At 39.7% G+C, this 18,895-nt stretch overlaps 1 protein-coding gene across 9 annotated transcripts in view; it reads right to left on the bottom strand.

Annotated features, from left to right (window-relative positions):
• Window positions 1-837: 837 nt before the first annotated feature.
• Window positions 838-18,895, bottom strand: part of PAG1 (phosphoprotein membrane anchor with glycosphingolipid microdomains 1) — a 111,938-nt gene continuing 93,880 nt past the window's right edge. For all 9 annotated transcript variants that reach the window (XM_058420693.1, XM_058420692.1, XM_040062994.2 and 6 more), the window contains 3 exons: window positions 16,659-17,236; window positions 12,265-12,324; window positions 838-10,171 (listed from right to left, as the gene is read on the bottom strand). In XM_058420693.1, the coding sequence (XP_058276676.1) occupies window positions 9,848-10,171; window positions 12,265-12,324; window positions 16,659-17,236 (962 nt within the window). In that variant the 3' untranslated portion in view covers window positions 838-9,847. The remainder of the gene's footprint in view (window positions 10,172-12,264; window positions 12,325-16,658; window positions 17,237-18,895) is intronic.

The raw sequence follows: 18,895 nt of genomic DNA, 5'->3' as shown, positions 1-18,895 counted from the left end.
AATTTTCCAGTAACCTGTTCACCAGTAACTACTTATTATTAAGTGGGTAAAGCTGCTCTTTTCCTATCTGTAATTAAAGATAATGAGGAGGAAGGTGCAAGTCATGGAGAGTGCCAGCTCCAAAAGGTTAGGTACTATTTTAGCCTCATGCTCTAGTGTACAAAGGAGCCTTGTTCCAGGGACACGCTTAAAAGATGACATTTCTTTGTGTTAAACTTACATGCAGACTCTGTCTTACATATTCAGCGCTGGTCCTAAGTCACCTGCCTCTGAAGTGCTTCAGGATGCTCTTAAAAGTATTTCTACACAAATGAGTTTTGCTACTGACAGAGCAGTGCAGCAAATGGATGGGGAACATTACCTAGAGAGCATCTATAACAAAGGAAAAGGAATCAAATGCCATGGTAATTTCAGAGGATAATCCATAGGGCTGGTAACTGCAACTTTAAAAATGCTGAGGGCTGCACAACTTTGAAAGGCTCAAACCCAATATTCTTACCCGCATTAAAGCGCATCCATGGCAGTCCCTGCTTCAGTCAGATACAACTTAAAATTGGTGCTGTTCTGTGCATGCTTGAATCTTGACAGGATTGCAGCTTTGGGAGGAATAAGGTGCTATATATCACAAAGAAGTCTTAGTAGTTCTTGTCAGATAATTAAATCAGCACAAAATTCCCAGAACAAACAGAATTCTGTAAAATAATGCAGGTTTTAAGACCTGAAGGATGAAGTGATTGCAAGGACTGAATAATATATTTGTTAAGAAAACAACAAAAAGACGCACAGGTAAAAACCAACCAACCACTAAAACAAAAGACAAAGTTTATTTATTGTGGTTTATTCTGTCTGGCTATTGAATTTCTCTATAGATTTTAATCCAATTAATTTTCCCAGGATTTTTGAATTAAAATAATTTCATTGCAATATAACATTTCCCATTTGACATCATTTACATGGATTTCCAATAAATTCAAGAGTTATTTGCAAATATAACAACCAGAGAAAATGGCAGAGCCTCTTTTAAATACTTTCAGAGAGTACCGTACAGAATAATTTTTTTTTCTGCATATAAACAAGTAAATATTAGGATACTACTGTACATAAATAAAACCTTCCTTTTTTATTACTGACCTATGTTCTTACATTTAGATAACTGCTTCATATGTTCATGTAGCATTTTTTCCCCCAGAAATATTTACATAAAACTTGTCTACATTTACAGTAAATAACCATAATTGCCTACTGTGCTTTCAGCAGCCAAAAGCTAAATTGGCTATAGAAATATCTGATGAAGATTTTTGGAACAAAGGTGTGACTAAATGGCATCAACTTGTGTATACTATTAAAAATATTGAGAGGAATTTAATGGTATTTGTTAATTTACAAAATGCAGTTTAGTGTTGGATCTGAACTGCTCTAACAGTAGGATAAGCCCTGTAATTACATTTAAACTACAATTTATGGAACATACATTCTGCAAAACTACAGTATTTCAGTGTGTGCAGTGGTGTTGATAAAAGTATTTTGATTTCAAACAGGTAGCAAGCCAAATAACCCTTCATGTAGCCAACAAGCCTTAGCTAATGCCATCTCAGAAATCTGCATGCATTGACTCTGGATGCACATGGCGCAGTCATTGAATCACTGAGCTGCTCTCACTGCCTACAAAGCTGAACTTTGCACTATATTCAGCTATAGGCACTCTAAGATAGCCAGTTCTTAGCCTCTCTTTTCACAAGCTCATATTGTTCTGAGGATGTTTTGCAGTTCTGTATCAGTGATCAGAGACTCAAACAGTTGTCCAGAAAACACTTTTTGTTGTTAGAACACTATGTAAGAGAACTTTGCTCAGAGATATTCCAGTAACACGTATTTTTTTCCATTATAAAACAATGGATAAAATAAACACAAGTGTCTGTATTTACAAATTCTTATCCACTATGTTCTTAGTATGCAGTGTTCCATATGTAGAATGATTTTATGCTGAAGCTCATATAGCACCCAATTTTAAGTGACTCTTACTGAGGCATGATTTTAATAATTAAATATTAGACATAATTACCCATATAACTGACTATTGTTGTTCTTATGGAAGTCATACAAATTCACTAATATAAAAGAAAATACAAATAAAAGTACCTATCACTAAACCAAACTTCTAAACTCTTAGGGCCCAGTTCTGCAGCCTTGGCTCATGCAAGTAATTCTATTTAAATAAAGTAATCCAGTTAGGATTGGGGGTTTTGTTCATTTGGGTTTTGGCTTTGTTTTTTGCTAAAAAACCCATATGATGCAAATCGAGATCTACACATGGTACTTTAGTGTATTTACATTTGTCCATGTTGAGCTTCTAATAGAACAAAATCATGTATTTAGAATTTATTAATTTCAGTTCCATTGATACAGAAGTTTGATAAAAGATAATCCAACTGCAACATGGTTGGGTGGTGATGACTTGCTCCTGCCTCTGTATATACAGAATGCTGAGAAGAATAAAAATGTTATCCATCTCTTGTGAGACTCTCAGCAACTCATCCCTTTACTGTAACCTTTTCTACTTTAAAAATCTTTTGAAACAGGTTGTCTTTGAGGTGGGGGAAGTGCAAATGAAACTTAGCTATTGTTACTTCTTCCTTGCTGCTGCAGTGGGCTGTACCTGTCTTACCCTGACAGTGAATGCTCTTTTGTGGGTTTGAAGGTGGGCTCCTAGCACACTTTCATCTAGAAAGCCTGGTCAGACTGAGGAGAAGTAGCTCACATCCCCTTCCTTAAGTTAAAGGGGTTGGGACTGTGAAGCAAAGGGCCATTCCTAAGTAGTCATCGCCACAGAGATGAGATGAGATGAGATGAGATGATGAGATGAGATGAGATGAGATGAGATGAGATGAGATGAGATGAGATGAGATGAGATAGGCCGTTCTGGAAATGATGAAGGTGATACATGCAGAAATGCAGGAGCCACCATAGTGGCTCATTTCAAAGACCTGTCTTGATGGTAGGATGTTCTGAGGAGACTTGGTTATGTGACCTTTCTCAGTCTCAGATACAAAGAGCAAATTGCAGTATCCTCAGACAGGTGAGAAGGCAGGTTCTTGTGCTCTTAGATGTCTCTTTAATAACGCATTTAAACATTGTGACCATTCACATCTTATATGTGTCTTTCGATGTCATTTGAGTGCTTGCAAGCTGCAGAATTTCTTGCAGTGAAAGAAAGACCTCCAAACAGGATGTGATTACCTCAAAACATCTGACTTAAGTCCAGGCTCCTGAATCTCACAGGCACATTGAAAAGATCCCATTCAGAAGTGTCAATGTGATGCAGTTTCTGTGCCCTCTGTACAACTGTCATATTTCAATAAAGACAAAGGAGACACTCAGATGGTGACAGCTGAACATAGTGGGGAAGAGCAATTCCCTAAATAAGACAGTAGTCCAAATCCCACCTATGCTGAAAGTTAAAATATGAGTTAACACTGTTATCTTTTTAGACATTAGAATTGAAACATCAGCATTGCTTTTTCTTCTTTTTTTTTTTTTTTTAGCAATAAGATTTGTAAGGTTTAAGCCCCCCTCCCCAATATAACAAGATTAAAAGGACAAGAGTTGGTTATATTGTTCTGTAGTGAACAGCAGGCATTGCAAAATCTCAAATGAAGCATTTTGAAGTCAAGCTATACTTACATACCTTATAAATAATATAAGCTGTTTGTTGCATTATCACAAACTATAAGAAATAACATAGCTGCTTTCTAAATGGAAAAAGAAATAAAAATTGTATTTTCTGTACAAACACATGCTAGTTAAAATTAGCCAATGAATTTGCAGAGACAAAACCCTTAGACTGTGCTATTATAACAATAAACAAACACCACAAATGAAAGCCAATATTTAGGAAGGTGAATGGCCAGAGGGCATCACGTACAGTAGTCAAGTGGCTATGCAATAACAGTGAGCACACCTTTACAGAAACATCCATATTTTTAGGCACTTTGCTATCATACTTGTAGTGACTGTTCTTCTGGCCAGTTTAAAACTGAAGGCCTCCAGAAACAAAACCTTGCAGCTTGTAAAAACAGAACTGAAAGATTTCTATTACCCATAGACTGGGCACAGACCAATGGGTACGTAATGCAGATATAATCTGTGCATTTTTATGGAAATGGGGGTGCCAGAGCTAAAATATAACTACATTGTGTAGAAGCTCTTGCTGACCTTTGGATAATATATGAATTAAGTTTAATCAATTAATCAATGGGAACTTTGTATTACAAATAAACTGTCATCTTTCTTCTGTTCAGGAGAAAAGAACAGTGCCAATGTGTGTGATATCCTAATGCACTCCTGGAAAATTACAACAGAGGCAAATTAATTTGTTTAATACATTTTGTGAGCCTGGGATATTTTATGTTGACCAACCAAAGGGATTCTCTCTCTCCTTGAAGAAAGGGAACCCTGTATTTTTAGCTCTGTGATGTCCCACTAGCAGCATTTATCTTTAACACAGTCCTGAACACATGTTTCTTGCCAGCAAGGGATATATATTATATATATTTTTTCTTTTCTGAGGCTGAGATCTGCTCTGGCAATGACTTCAGCCACCACCATCCCAGAAGAGATGCTACAAATCAACTTCAGCACCAGGGTATGAAATCATATTAACAGTAATTATGTTTCCTGCTCCCAGGAAGAGACCTGCCTTTGAAAGTCTTCAGCACACCACCAAAGGAATTTGTCAGGCTCCATCTTTCTGCATTCTTCTGTTTTGCAGCAGACTACCACACCAAATTACCTGTGAGGCACATAAAAGCCTTATTCAGGCATACTCCAACCTCAAAAAATAAAGCTCATCTGAAATAACTGGTTATTTACCTAAGAGCAAAAGTCCCTCACTGGAGTGCGGTCCAAATTAAAATGTCTGTTACAGAAACAGATTTCTTACAGTCACATGGTAAACAAATGTATATGCACAATAGGAGACAGAAAAAAAAAAAGTCCTTGAGCTGGGCTATGATGTTTCCAGTCCCACAGTGCACAGATGAGAGTCATCTCTAGCTGCTTCCAAGCCAAGTCTCCTGGCCTGAATGGCTGCTTTTGAACACCCGTGTCCCAGCCTAGGCAGGCCTGTCCCAAGTGGTGACTCCACTCTGCTGCAGTGAGATGAGCAAGAGACAGGGCAGCACTGCAGCTTTTGTAGGCGAGAGTAGCACAGTTAACACTATGTTCTGGGAAGGAGGCAATACCAGAGAGAGCACTCTGTGTCACAGCTTTACACGTCAGCTTTCAGAAAGCACATGCAAAGCATTTATCCAGCATCTTATAAAAGCACCATTGAAAAGTTGAACAGAGAGCACCGCGTACACGGAATTGTGTTCAAAACAGCAAACAGGAGCTGTTCGGGGAGCCATGGAGAAGCATGCAGCCCAGAAGCATCCCTGCAGGATGAATTCCTTGAAGGCACAATAGATGAGGGCTTGGAGAACAAGGCAGCTGGTCATCAGCCAGTTGAAACTATGGGGATAACCCAGCTCTGGGTTACTCATGAACATGAATCCCCACACCTCATCCCTCACTCCATGGATCCTGCTACATGTAAGCAAGCCTGCAGTTTATATTAATAAAAAGACTGAAGCAACAAATTTTCCACAGTTGACATGAACACCACCTCCCTGAATGCTCACTATTGTAAAACCTAGGTTCTTCAAAAGAAGACTGCTAATTCTTATTGCAAAGCTTAATCATCATAGCTACATTACTGGGCTTTTTAGTGGATCTTCGTGAGTGACTATTGCTATTAGGGCTAACTGAGGTCCAGTACATTAACTGCATCTCTATAAAGATGTTTCCAACTTGGGACAAGTAAATGTTGGCATTGTCCCTTTGTACTTTTGAGTTAAACACATACAGTATGGAAAAGAGTATGGAAGTACTAGCTACTTTGTAGAAAAGGCACTATAACTGATCTAACTGTGGTAATTAGGTACATGCCTGCGCTACAGGTATCTGCAAAGAATTTATTTCTCTTTGTGACTGAGAAAGTTATTCTACACTCACAGTAGAAAAGAATGACTGGTTTACATATTGGATTAGCACTGGTTTAGGTATGTGGTAAGACCCACTCTCATGGGAGACGCAGATTTATGGAAGAAACGTCTGAACTGCATTTCCTATTTTCTACCAGTTCCCAGAGGGAAATCAAAAAGACTTCTTCACTAGAGCAGTTATATAAGCATTACAGCTTCTCTTGGCCTTACTGTGGCAGTTTGACATGAGATCTTATTGTACAGTTGTACCAAAAAAAGGAGGCAAAGAAACAGACTGTGAAGTTTCCCCAGAAAATATCACCAAGTAACAAATACTTAATTTTGGATGTTGAAATTTTATTTAGGGATATGGTGAAAGAGTTAAAAAGAGCAGTAAAGACAAAACTAGAAGAGACTCCCTTTTCTTTACAGTCAGATTAATCTCTTTGGGGATTACTGCTGGGGAAAATCTTTCTATTAAATATATTAATGAAAAGGAAGCATTGACAACAACCATAAAGGAACAGGTATTACTTCTGGGAAGAGGGAACTAAACCAGAACCTTGATTCTTTGTCAAGAAATGTAAATGCTCACTTACCATCCTCAGACTGAATTCTAAAACATTTTGCTTTAGCATTAGATTACATAATGGAGATTGCAGGGGAGTTATGGACTCCCCTGTACATCCTTGTTCAGGAGGGTAATTCTTTTTTGCAGCTCTTAAGTCCACTGTGTGTGAGTCTGAAGGCTGAGGGCAGACACACATCCCAAAATCAGCAATCCAAAATGTGAACTGCTTCTCCATGAGGCTGAGGTCTGATGGACCATTAAAAGGTTGCGACCAGCCTGAAAGTCATTTAAACAGGCAGGAATGTGCCACTGCCACAGGACTGCAGACATGGTACCAGCTCCCAGTGCAAGGCTGTATGAGACAAGTTAAAAACAGAAACCAAAGCAAGAAGGAAGGGGGAGGAAAAGTTTTCTTTCCCTGTGAAAAAGGGAAGTCTAGGGAGTCTCATGAGCAGTTGTCAGAACAGAGAAAAGAAAGGGTAGAAGGCCTTGTGTCCTTTCCTACAAAGCAACATTTCTGATCTGGCTATGAAAGACAACAGAATGACTGGACAGGCCTCCACCATCCTGGGACCTGCTGGTCTCAATGGGGGTATTTCTAGAGTGATGTTTGCTTTTCTTCTTTTGCACCTTAAAATTTTACAGTCAAGAATTCAGTGCTATTCTTTGCTATCAACTGATATTATCTCAAGATATCTTTGAATTGTTCTTGAAGTTGAACCTAGTGAACCTGGCAAACCTCGTGTTCCTACTGTTTCTCCAAAAGCAGTCATCCATGTAAAGGGATAACTATATCTTGAGATATATTTGGGAATTTCAGGAGTTGAGGTATGCCTGCCACTTAGCCACAGGAGTCAGGCTGAGGACTACAATATATAAACTGGTACCCCTGAGCGAGGAACAGACAGCAAACACATAGTCAAAGACTAAAGAAATTCTCTAGACTTAGCACAACAAATCTTTTGAAACATGGTGCATCTTATCTTTGGCCTTAAACAGTATGAAGTAGAAGAAGAGGACATTCAAAGGTGAACTTCATGAGTTCACATTCAAGGAAACAGAAACAAAAACTTTTCTAAAGGGAAAAGCTCCAGAAGGCAAAACTACAGTAATCCTTCAAAAGCACTGAAGTGGTAGCAAAGGGTTTGTTGCAGCTGTCAAAACACAGCAGCATGGTCAAGAGCAGGATGGATGTAGAGTGGTCTGAACTGCTTCTCCTCCAAGGAAAGAGTCGTAGATCGAGCATGCTGCACTGTCGCACAAGGCCAGGATCCACAAAGTTTGAACCACCACATGGGCAGAGGTTGACTGCACAATTGCACTGTTCCTCAGAGCTGTACTACTTACAGGCAAAGCCTATAAATCAGCACACTTCTTTCAGTTATGAAGCTATTTCCAATAAGTGTGTATAACCAGATCTACATTTGCTCTTTATAGTACCAAGTCATGTTGAGCACTGACCAAGGATCTCAGAAGGGCTCAGCCTTCAAAACCCAGTACCAACCGAGCTGAAAGTAAACCTGTTTTGTTTACTACAGAATAAGCCAACCTCAGTTTATGTACTGTTTATTTTGAATTAAAAATAAACTGCTCTTCAAGCACATGCCAGATATTACGTATGTGAATGTTGCCAAGCTTGGACTATAACTTATGCTTGTGTCAAAATTACAAGTGTATGCTTATATACATGGGGGTATGTGCACATGCATGTCACACAATGCTAGTTCATTACTTTTGGACTGTTCTTGTACCATCATATTATTTATTGTATTATTCCTGAAGAAAAAATGTACCAATCCAGTACCTGCATATTTCATCCAAGCACTGTACTTTGTTTTTCACAGTAACAAAATAACTCAGCATTTCTGAAAAGCCAGTTGCTTTCAAACCGCTTGTCAGAGGCCCAAAAAGGTCTTGGTTGCCCTCCTGCTTCTTTTACTAGAAGAACAAGGAGGATCAGTGGCTATGCCTGACTAAATCCCACTGTCTCTTTTGCCTCTTTTTTGCCCTTTGGCAGTGTTCTTTTATATAGACTCCATGATTTTAGCTTAAAAACAGCAAGGCATGTTCCATAGCCCTGCTCAAGGAGACAGAAAAAGCCAACAAAAGAACCCCAAAGCAATTCTCCTTTATCTACTTTTGAAATAGGAAAAAAATTAAAAAAACAAAACCAAATAAAATCCAAATAAAGCCCAAATAAAGAATGGGATTCCTCCTGTTAAAAACCCCAGTAAGTTAATTTACAAAAACTTTGAAGATGAAAAATATGTTGTAAAAAATAAAAAATATTATCCACTCAACACAGTACATAATTTTTCCTATATAAGAAACTAGACAAACATATTAAAATACTTAAATCTTTAAAAAGGGCAAAATTCTGCAAAAAAATTACCCAGCACTACCAAGGTTAGACTACACATTATGCCAATGCATTCATTTGCACAACTTTTTCAACATGACAATTGTCTGGGTTGTGTATGTGTAGGTGTTTATGTCCATTTGAGGGAAACAGTGCAAGAATGCTAAGGGTGACCATTGCCATTTTAAATGGATATTTCACAAATAATCAAACAAAATCCCTACAAATACCAGTACACATCTCAAATACTTCGTCACATTCTACAGCCTTTGACATTAAAAAAAAAAAAAAAAAAAAGCCAGCAGAATTAATTCAAGTACATTTGGAGTCAGTCCCTTGCGAACTACTGTTGTTTGCACTTTAGTTGCAGTGAATGTGGACAGAGCTCCCCAAAAGACACAGAAGTGAGTGCATCTTCCCCAGCCCTGCAAAGTAAGTCTGAGTTGAGGTACAGTTATCTGTGGTTTGCTCAACATTGCAGACGCCAAAACGTGAATGAAAAATTATGCTTGAAAAACACTTTGAAGAAAATTACATAAAATAATCTCTTGAAATGAGAAGCTAGTTTTGTGTAAAGGTAGTCTTTTTGGTACGTAATCCTATCAGGATGACAAGCATGGCACTCCTTCCCAAATTACGTTTGCCTTGGAGCTAGTAATAATAAGGAAACCTTTACGTTGTCCTGGTCATCTTTCTGACCTGAAGCACCCTTTCCCATGAGCCTTGATCCACCACCCAGAAAAACCAGCAGGTATCACACCCTGGCTGACACGTACATTGCTTCTTCACAACTCGTGGTCCGTACTTAGCTTTGTTCCTCAAAAGGAAAAGCACTTCCCTCTCCGTGTTTCACTTGTTCTTTGAAAATAACGGCGGGGAAATCTGCTGCCGGAGCAGTTAAAGTCTGGTGAATTCCCTGTGGTGCTGCAAGTCCCCTATGCTCTCATAGTCATTCTCTCCTGAAAGAGCAGTGTGGTTTGTGTTAGGCACGGACAAGGTCCTGTCTTCTTCTTGGCTCACTGACTGGATGGCTTCATAGTCCGCTGACTGAGGCACAGTGGTAGAATTCAGGGTGTTTTCAAAGTCCTTCACACTTGCATAGAGGCCACTGCAAATAGACGGGGACCTCTGAGATGCAATTTCTTGAATGCAGGTGTAAGGAGAATCCAGTGCCTTGATGGCCTGTCCTGGCTTACTCACCGATGAGTACATGGCTGAGATCTAGGAAAAAGAGACAGCTGCTGAGTATGAAGCATGGCATAAAGCTTGTGCACCAGCCTGTACCCTTCTACCACAAGGATGTTGGTTATTTAAGAAAAGACAGGATCTTCTGATAAAAAGATAGAATTTCTAAAAGGATATGATTTTTTCCTTGAAAAAAAAAAAGTAAAAACTGTTTCTTACAAATCTTTCTTTTGTGGCATGCATTTATAAGTCAGTTTTCTTTCAAAAAATAATGCTTTATAAAATAAATTTATAAATGTAAAACTTCCTTGAATATAAAACCCTGGTGAGAAAATTAGAACTGGGCAAAAGGGAATGGCTTTGTGAGCAGGAGCTCTTGCAAGTTTTGCTATGGTCCTGGAGTCAGTTTGGATTCAATAGGGAGAGAGGCATCAAAGGGAGGATCAGACTGAACTGCTGTAACGTAGGCTCCTTAGGGCTTTAAAAATTATTATTGTTACTATTTTTAATGCTAATGGCTACTTTTCTGCTTTTAGAGACACTGCAATGGAAGAATAGTTAATTGTTTTTATAGGCAGGACTAAATAGGCACCAACACATGTGAAGATAACATTAAAAATCTGTAGATAAATTACTCACACGAGATAATAGCCAATAGTGCCAATACTGATATGCAAGGTCTGCTCTGTTGACTATACTCTGCCTACAAAGAAGAGCTGCTTCTCAGGCACTGAGTATGTGAACTTTAGACTGAAACCTCTCAGCTGTAAACAGCAGAAAGGGAGCCAGTGTTTCATTCCTAACTAAAAATTCCCTCTAGTGAGGTGGTACACTTCAACAAGGGCATGAAAGTGGCCCTTTAAAGGTGAGGAGAAGCCCACATCCACACATCTCTCTGCTCAGGGATTACTGGAGCTGATGCCAAGCACAGGAATCAGTCTTAATTCCCTCTCCCAGGCCAAATGGATACTAGCCCTTGTACAAGACAGATGGCTGAAATTCCCTGCATGGCCTCTCTGATACCCAATATCACAGTGCAACACAGCTTCTATTACACTGAAAGTCTTTCCAAAGCATGCAAGGCCACTCTGGGTTTGTATCAATCCAGGTAAAAGAGTAGATTGGCATGAAAATGTCCATTATCATTAGGCAACACAGACTGAAGCAGACAAACTGGACCACTTCTGATAATTCTGGGATTTTTTTGTGTGTTTGTGTGTGAGGGGGGCTTTGGTTGCTTGATTGATTGGTTCGGGGGTGTTTTTTTGTTGTTTTTTTTTTTTTTTTTGTTTGTTCGTTTTTGTTTGTTTGTTTGTTTTTGTTTGTTTGTTTGTTTGGTTTGGTTTGGTTTTTGTTTGTTGATTTGTTTGTTTCAGAGGGACATCGACTTGGAGATGGCAATACTTCTTACTTTTTACTGATTTCAGCTAACCAAACAAAAAATGGCTTTTCTGCTCATCTATACTTCCACACTTCTCAGTATTAGATTACATTAACCCAGTACAAGATCAGGTTATTCATTAATGTCTGGGAATTCTTCTCCCAGCAGAAGGCATTAGTTCACTTAGCTTATTGCCAAGTTTGTGTTTACTTTTATGTCCAGAGAACATATTTATTAATGGCATGCGTGTGCTGGAGATGATCACAAACAGCCTTATTTATGTTTCACTTTTCTCTTTGTTTAACTCTCCTCCATTTATCTGACCAACAGACATTTTAAAGAGCAGTTTATGTTCCAGTGCTTTTATAGTGCTTCAGTTTACTTCCCAGAGCCCCAAACACTTTGCATGGGGAAGGTGGAACATATCTTTCAGAAGGCTGCTGGTTATTCTTCTTGAGAATGTCTTGTCATCCAAATCAAGAAATTACCCTAACAATCAACTAATTGTGGCCTCCTATTATTTTCTGACACAATTTTAACCTATGGGCCTGATACAGCCATATGTTATAATACTTCTAATATTAAGAATGTGGCAATACAAACTCTGTGCAGAGAATCTTGGGCTTTCATTTTCCCTTCAGACAAGTTTCACCTTTCTTAGATGCAGCTTAATCACGCAGAGTTTATGCAAATTTCTGTCTAAAAATTGGTCTCTAGTTTGTTACTGAATTTCATACACGAAACCTACCTCATCTTCTGTAAGAGATGGATCTTCCTCTCGAGACTTGTAAGACACTGAACTAAGCCTCTGTAAAAAAGGAAGAAAGAAAGCAAGAAAGAAAATAAAAAGCTCATTACCCATCAACAGTTGAAATCTATAACAAAACCCTCCCATTATAATCAATACATTATATTTTCTGGTCATTTGCTCTCAAGTTCCATTATACATAGCTGATATCCCCACTGTTTAGAGTACCTCTCTGGAGATAATGGCCCTGAGGTTAGTAAAGCTTTTTAATGTATCTGCTCTTGTCCTGACCTGAAAAGGGCAAAAAGAACGTAATGGTTAAAATGAACTCTGCACCACTGTATCCCTGCCTTTACACTTCTTATCAAGTGTCTGCAGAGGCTTCTGAACAATTCGAAGTCAGCTGTTGCGATACATCAGTTGCCCCTTCACAGGATTTTCAGATACGCTTTTAGATGACAAAAGAACAATACTCAGCTGACACCTTCTGGATGATTGTGATCCCTCATTGTGCAGATCCTGGATGTGCTGCACGGGAGAGCTGTGTCCTCCACCCCTGGAATGCAGTCCCTGCGCAGAGGTGCTCAGCAGCCTGGCCTCACAACTCGGACCTGCTGCAACCCACCCTGAGCTGGAGCCAGGTCACAGCAGAGTCACTGAGGGATGGAGGCCTTGGTTTGGTGTCAATTTCTAGTGTATAAAGTGCTCTGTGTAAAACAGGTCACGAAGCACTGGGGGAAAAGCATTTTTGCTCTTATGCCTTCAGACCTTTACAACAACAAAGACTCTGCTGCTACACAGCAGCTGTGGGATGCCTCCTTCCTGGGGCAGAAAGGCTTTGCTGGACTCCTGCTCCACAGTGATTCAGAGGGAGCCTGCAAGCACTGTAGAAGACTGTATTTAGGACTTTCACACAACTTCTTCAAATAAAACACTTCATACTACCTCCAGTACAAGCCAATATGGAGGACTAGAGCTATTTTTAGCACAGTCAATAAAATACCAAATTTGGCAAATACCAAACTTCAGGTTCCTGGGCACTTCTGACAGACCCTGGCCCAAAGCACACTAAAGTTCTGCCTGTTGCTCCTGAAGAGTTTCCCTCACACTGACAAACTCCCTGACTTCTTTCTCGCAGATTGGAGAACAGTGCTGTTTAACCTGTGGTTCATTTACTCAAAAAAAAAAAAAAAAAAAAAGGAAAATATATTCAAATATATTTTGGCTTTGTATTACATCTGCTTCACTACAGCAACTTAGTTTATTCTTTCCTATCTGCAACATTATTTTTTGTGCAGGGGAGTAAGCTACTAATTTCATCCTCACACATTGAAACAAGCATGTGCTCATAAAATTCTTCAGTGATTTTTCTGTCATCAGTGTGTCTATAAGCACCATGTGTCAGGACCCCTTTTACAGTTCCCCACTCAAGTACTGATAAATACCCCAGGGTGTTTGCCATCCTGTGCTGTTCCCCTGGATATAGCATTCTTTCTTCTAAATGTGAAGCCTGTGACACATCAGTTTTGGAGGATATTGTTATCATAGAAACTTTTAAAAATCTCACTTGCTCCTAAACATTTTGTACCTAGCAACATTTTAAACTATGCTGAAACCTCAACAGTAGCAACACAAACCACATGAACCCTTATTTGCTTCCACTTTCCTTTTGTTCCTCGATAGCACTTGATTTTTTGCTCTTTGGCTCAGCTGCTGCTCCTGATGGGCACAAGAACAAGACGAACATTCTTCTCCGGTGCATTTTTAAGAGATGCTTTGCCCATCCTCAGCCTGTGCAAGGCTGAAATCAGATGGCAGCAGCCAGATGGACACACAGAGAGCATTTCTGCTGGTGCTTACGCTGGAAAGACCTGGGTGAAAAAGGAGATCCATACTTCCTTTTTAAATAAAAGAGAGAACTAAAGAAATCTATTCTGCTTTTCCAGTGTTATTAGAAGAACTATGCTCAAGGTTTTACAGGTGACGGAGGCTTGTAAGACACTTTGTGCTATTAAAGGTGTCTTTCTTCGTCAGGTCTTTCTAAAGGATTTGGCTGGGCCACAGCCAAAAACCAGTTTAGGTAAATTTTCATTCATTATTGCATACTTGGCTCTTAAAAGGATGCTTTGTTGTTTTCATGCTGTTATATATGGGAATGGTCTCCGGCTTGGTCCACCTAGATTGGCTTCAGGGTCTGCCATGGGCTGGGGATCAGCCTGGCTGCCCCTGAAACAGCTTGGACACAGTCTGTTCTCTCTGTTGGCAGGTACAAGCCTTGGTTACACAGGTTACACAGGTGCCTCCCTGCCTGTCCCATATTTGTGCCCTCATTGTAGTGAGGGAGACTTGCATGATGTACACACAACCTCTGCCTTTATCAGGGCCAGGGCAGAAGGTGGAAGAGTTTGGGATACAGATGTCATGCTAAAAAAGCAGCTAAGTAGACTCACAGAAGAGGAAGCAAACCCAGAAACACCTATGGGATCTAACTAAAAGAGTTATCAATGTAACATTCATTTCCATTAACATCTTGGTTTCGGTTGCCACATTGAAAAACACAGGCATTGCTTGAAGCGGCAGAATAAAGGGGAAAACTATCATCATCACAACAGAAAATCCCACAGCCACCTCCCCCCACAATGCCAACAATAATGACATTTATATATTCCATCAATTACCATCTCCAGCTCTGCTGCAGCTGTAGCTCTCAAGGACAGGACAGGCACACACCTCGATGCATAATGCATGTACCCAGCAGTGATCTGATGCTGCCCAAGATCTAACTCGGGGTGGCTTCAGCTCTGAATAAATTTTAATTAGACAAACACCTTTTTTTCTGGCACTTATGAGGCTGCATGTGTCATCTCTTGATTAATCCTTCGAAACCTGAACCATTTTAATCAATCCCCACTCCTTGCAGTTTCTGACACTGCATACACGGTGTGCTGGGGAGCTACAGAGCAGCAAAGGCTTTTCCTTTGTATCGGTGCCTGGGAAATACAGTTACTTTCTGCTAGTCTTTTCACACCTGCTAGGAAAAATGTCACTGTTACACAAAGCTGTTTATCTAAAAGATTAATTAGAAATTACTTATGGCTAGAATGTGGGAGGGGAGAATGTTGCTGGGTTATTGTTGACAATCACTTGTTAATTTTTTACTTAACGAGCTCATTATTTGTAAAAATGTGCACTGAAGAGTCTAGCTAAACAATTTTTATACTGCAAAAAGTTTTCAGTTTATTCATTTGGACTCTATTGTGCTTTACAAGTTACATGGTTAGTTATTTATTTAACAAGATATTCTTCTGCCTTCTTCCTGGATTACTGAAATTCTTCAACTAAGAGAACAACCAGAAACAAGTAACAACACCTCAGGTCTGCTGTGATTTTTCCTGTAAATGTTTACATTAAAAAGTCGCACTGTATCTTAAGAATTGTTTTGAAATTTTCATCAATACCTACCTAATATTATTTGATGACTCAGACACCAAAAATCTGCTAAACCTACAGTTCTTTCATTCACAATTCATATCTAAACATTCTGAAAAATGCAAACTCAACAGTTTATGAAAAGTCTCTGCTATGATCTGAAAGTATCCTTTAAATTACTTCTGATAAAAAACTACAAATGGGAAAATGAATTGTTGAAAATGTCATAATTCTATTTTTCAAGGGATTCACCACAACTTGTTCCTAGAGAGGAAGCATAAGCTGCAGAGAAAACTTTTAGCTGTGATTTCAGCACTTAGAAATTCCTTACACCCTGTTTATATGTGACAAACAGAATTTGAGAAATATGCAAGCGTACGGCCGCAATCTCGCTCTCTTTCTATTCTTCTCTCCTACAGCCAAAGACAAAGTGAGTCACTTTGAGCAGGTGCCCAACACTTGCACAGCTAAAGTCAAGGTGGTCCAATGAAAGAGGCACATCTAAAGTAAGGACATCCACCAAGGATGCCCCCCTCTCCTTTTCATAAGTTGCAGTTTCACTAGGAAAAAATATAAGAGAGGGCTTCAGAACAAGATATAGATGCTGACAGAGATATTGGATGCCCTTTGCAATAGCTTCCATGAGTGTAATACCATCAAACAAAGGAGCAGAGGCCTCCTATGCAATTCCTGGATAATATTTGGGAAAAGCCTTATGTAGTGCATAGCTGCAACAACCAAAAATAGGGGCATCAACAGAACGAGCATACATCTCTAATGTGGAGATTATACTATACATTAACATATTTCCATTTACAGTCTTGCTTCATCTTGAGTGGGGATTTTTCCTGCATTTGTTTTGTTTTATTTTGTTTCTTGTTACCGAAAAATAAAATCCTCTCCCGCTCATATGTTCTCTATCATTATTTGGCTGTTTTATGAGGACAAATATTTGCAGTATTTACCTTTTCTGGTTTACTTGCTCCTTCTGTCACTCCTTCTTCCACTTCTTTTTCTTGAACATTCTCATTTTCATCAAGAAGTTTCATAGGTACTGGAGGGGGAAGCTCGTCCTCTACATCTGGTGTGTTGTCAAGAGGACTTTCTGAATTTGCACTTTGGCGACTCTTCTTATTTCTGTCAACAGATGCATATTCTGCTGACTCAATTCTGCACTCAGGAATCTGATTCTGACCTTCAGAAACTGTCAGTGATTTTCTGTTAGAGTTCCCTTCCGTGCTGACTACTGCTCCAACATCTTTAATTTCCTTCACAGTTTCATACAAGCAATCTTCAACTATGTTCTCTTGAGAGGAGCTGTCTTTCAAGACTTCATAAGGCCCTTCCATTCCAAGACCTTGATCGTTTTCTGCATTTCTAGGTGAGATGATAGTTTCCATGGGGTTGTTAGGGGGAATACTGGGTAGTTCCCGGCTCTGGTGACATTTTATAGACTTTCCAAGACTATCCTGTTCTAGTAGATCAGATGTCTGTACTTCTTCATAAGGCTGGATACAGGCAGCTGTACTGTCCTCAGAAAGAACTAAAGAAAATTACAAAGAAGTATTATAAACAAAGGCATAAATAAAAGGTGTGTTTTGGTACTCTCTACATGACTTTCTTTTTATGACATGCTGGAAAGGATAAATTATACTAATGCCTGGAAATGCCTAGTGATTAGCAAGCTTTTTGCTTATCGAAAGGTTTCAGTTACAGACATTTCTGCACTCTACTGGTAAAATATCTTTCTCGCAACATCTAAAATATTCTGTACACCCCCAAGTCACATTATATTGCAACAGCATTCACTGTCAGAACAGGGGGTGGGAGGTTAGCTGTGCATGGATATTCAGCTGCCTTGTACGCAGTTTCACTGAATGAGTACAGAGTGCTCAGCAGTCTCAGATGGGAAACAGGTGGGAGGCCTCAAACCAAGTGCCTTAAAAAAATCCTAGTTAGATTTTCCTCTTCGCATTTCCCCGTTCTTTGGAACCAAAAGGAAAGCGTTCCTTCTTCCTCCCTAGCATCCCTCAGCTAGTTTAACATGCTGGCCAAATCTCATTGGAATTGCACTTCGCTCAGCTCTCCCTGCACGCTACACCAGAAGCTCCTCACCCACGGCTGAGCCATACTTCTCTCAGTCTCGCAGCACAGAATGTAGGTTGACAACCTACTAACGAGCTGGCCATATGCACAAGAGAGAAGACTAGACTTCAGAAGGTAGTGTTAGGCAGAACATGTTGTTTTAGGTCCCAGAAGTGGGCCACGTGTCATTGTCACTAGAGGGTCTTAGGGACTGAAATGTATGGGGCTTCTCATCTTACACCACACGTGTGACATTTGTGTGCATTCATGGGCATATACAAGCATGTTTCAAGGATGGTAGGTAACTTTACCTCACACTATTTCTTTAAAAAATCACTTCTGATTTTTTAATCAGTACAGTTTAACTGTACTTTCCTAGCACAGTTCCTAAGGCACTATCTCAGCACAACCAACCTATTCTTCTGTGTCCTTCAGTGTGTTTGACTCAGTGACAGAAGTGTTGCCAAAGCAATCGATGCCATTGATTTGGTGATTGCCATGGACATTGCTTTTTCTTGTGTCCAGGACATGCAGACACAGTCAGCACCTGCAGGGAGCCATACCCTGACTGCAAAACTCAGGACAGAACTGGAGCTGTAAGATGGTAATCACTGAATGGGAGATGGGAGTTTTGCCTTTCTGATCCTTGATTCTAAGGACTGCTATGCTGTGCTGAGCACCCTTACAGAACTCAGAAAGCACACACCCCATTCAGGCTGGAGGGGATAATCAAAAACAACTGTGCTTCTGTGGTTACCAGAAGAGGTTGGTGTATCTGAAGGGTTGGCATAGATAAGACAATGCTGGCAGGTTGGGTAGAGGAAAAAACTACAGCATTTGATAGTTCTGCTTCCATAGCCCTGCACTTGCTCAAAAAGCTAGCAGAACAGTAATAAAAAGAACTATTAACAAAAAGTGAACAAAGTATAAGTAAGAAATTAAAGCACAGGGGTTCCTGTTATTCAGAAGGGCTATTATGCAGAGTGCAAGCGGAAAATATCAGACGGCCTGAAAACTGTCTGCTGGTTGGTAGCAGCAGCTCTGACAGCTGCACATGTGGTGACTCATGGCAGAGAGGAATACTTCCATTCTGCAAGGCTTTGCTCTGCACATCAAG

This window comes from Hirundo rustica, chromosome 1, assembly GCF_015227805.2.
Source record: "Hirundo rustica isolate bHirRus1 chromosome 1, bHirRus1.pri.v3, whole genome shotgun sequence".
Classification (NCBI taxonomy): domain Eukaryota; kingdom Metazoa; phylum Chordata; class Aves; order Passeriformes; family Hirundinidae; genus Hirundo; species Hirundo rustica.
Note: the sequence above shows the minus strand (reverse complement) of the source record. Positions and strands in the feature narration are given on the sequence as shown.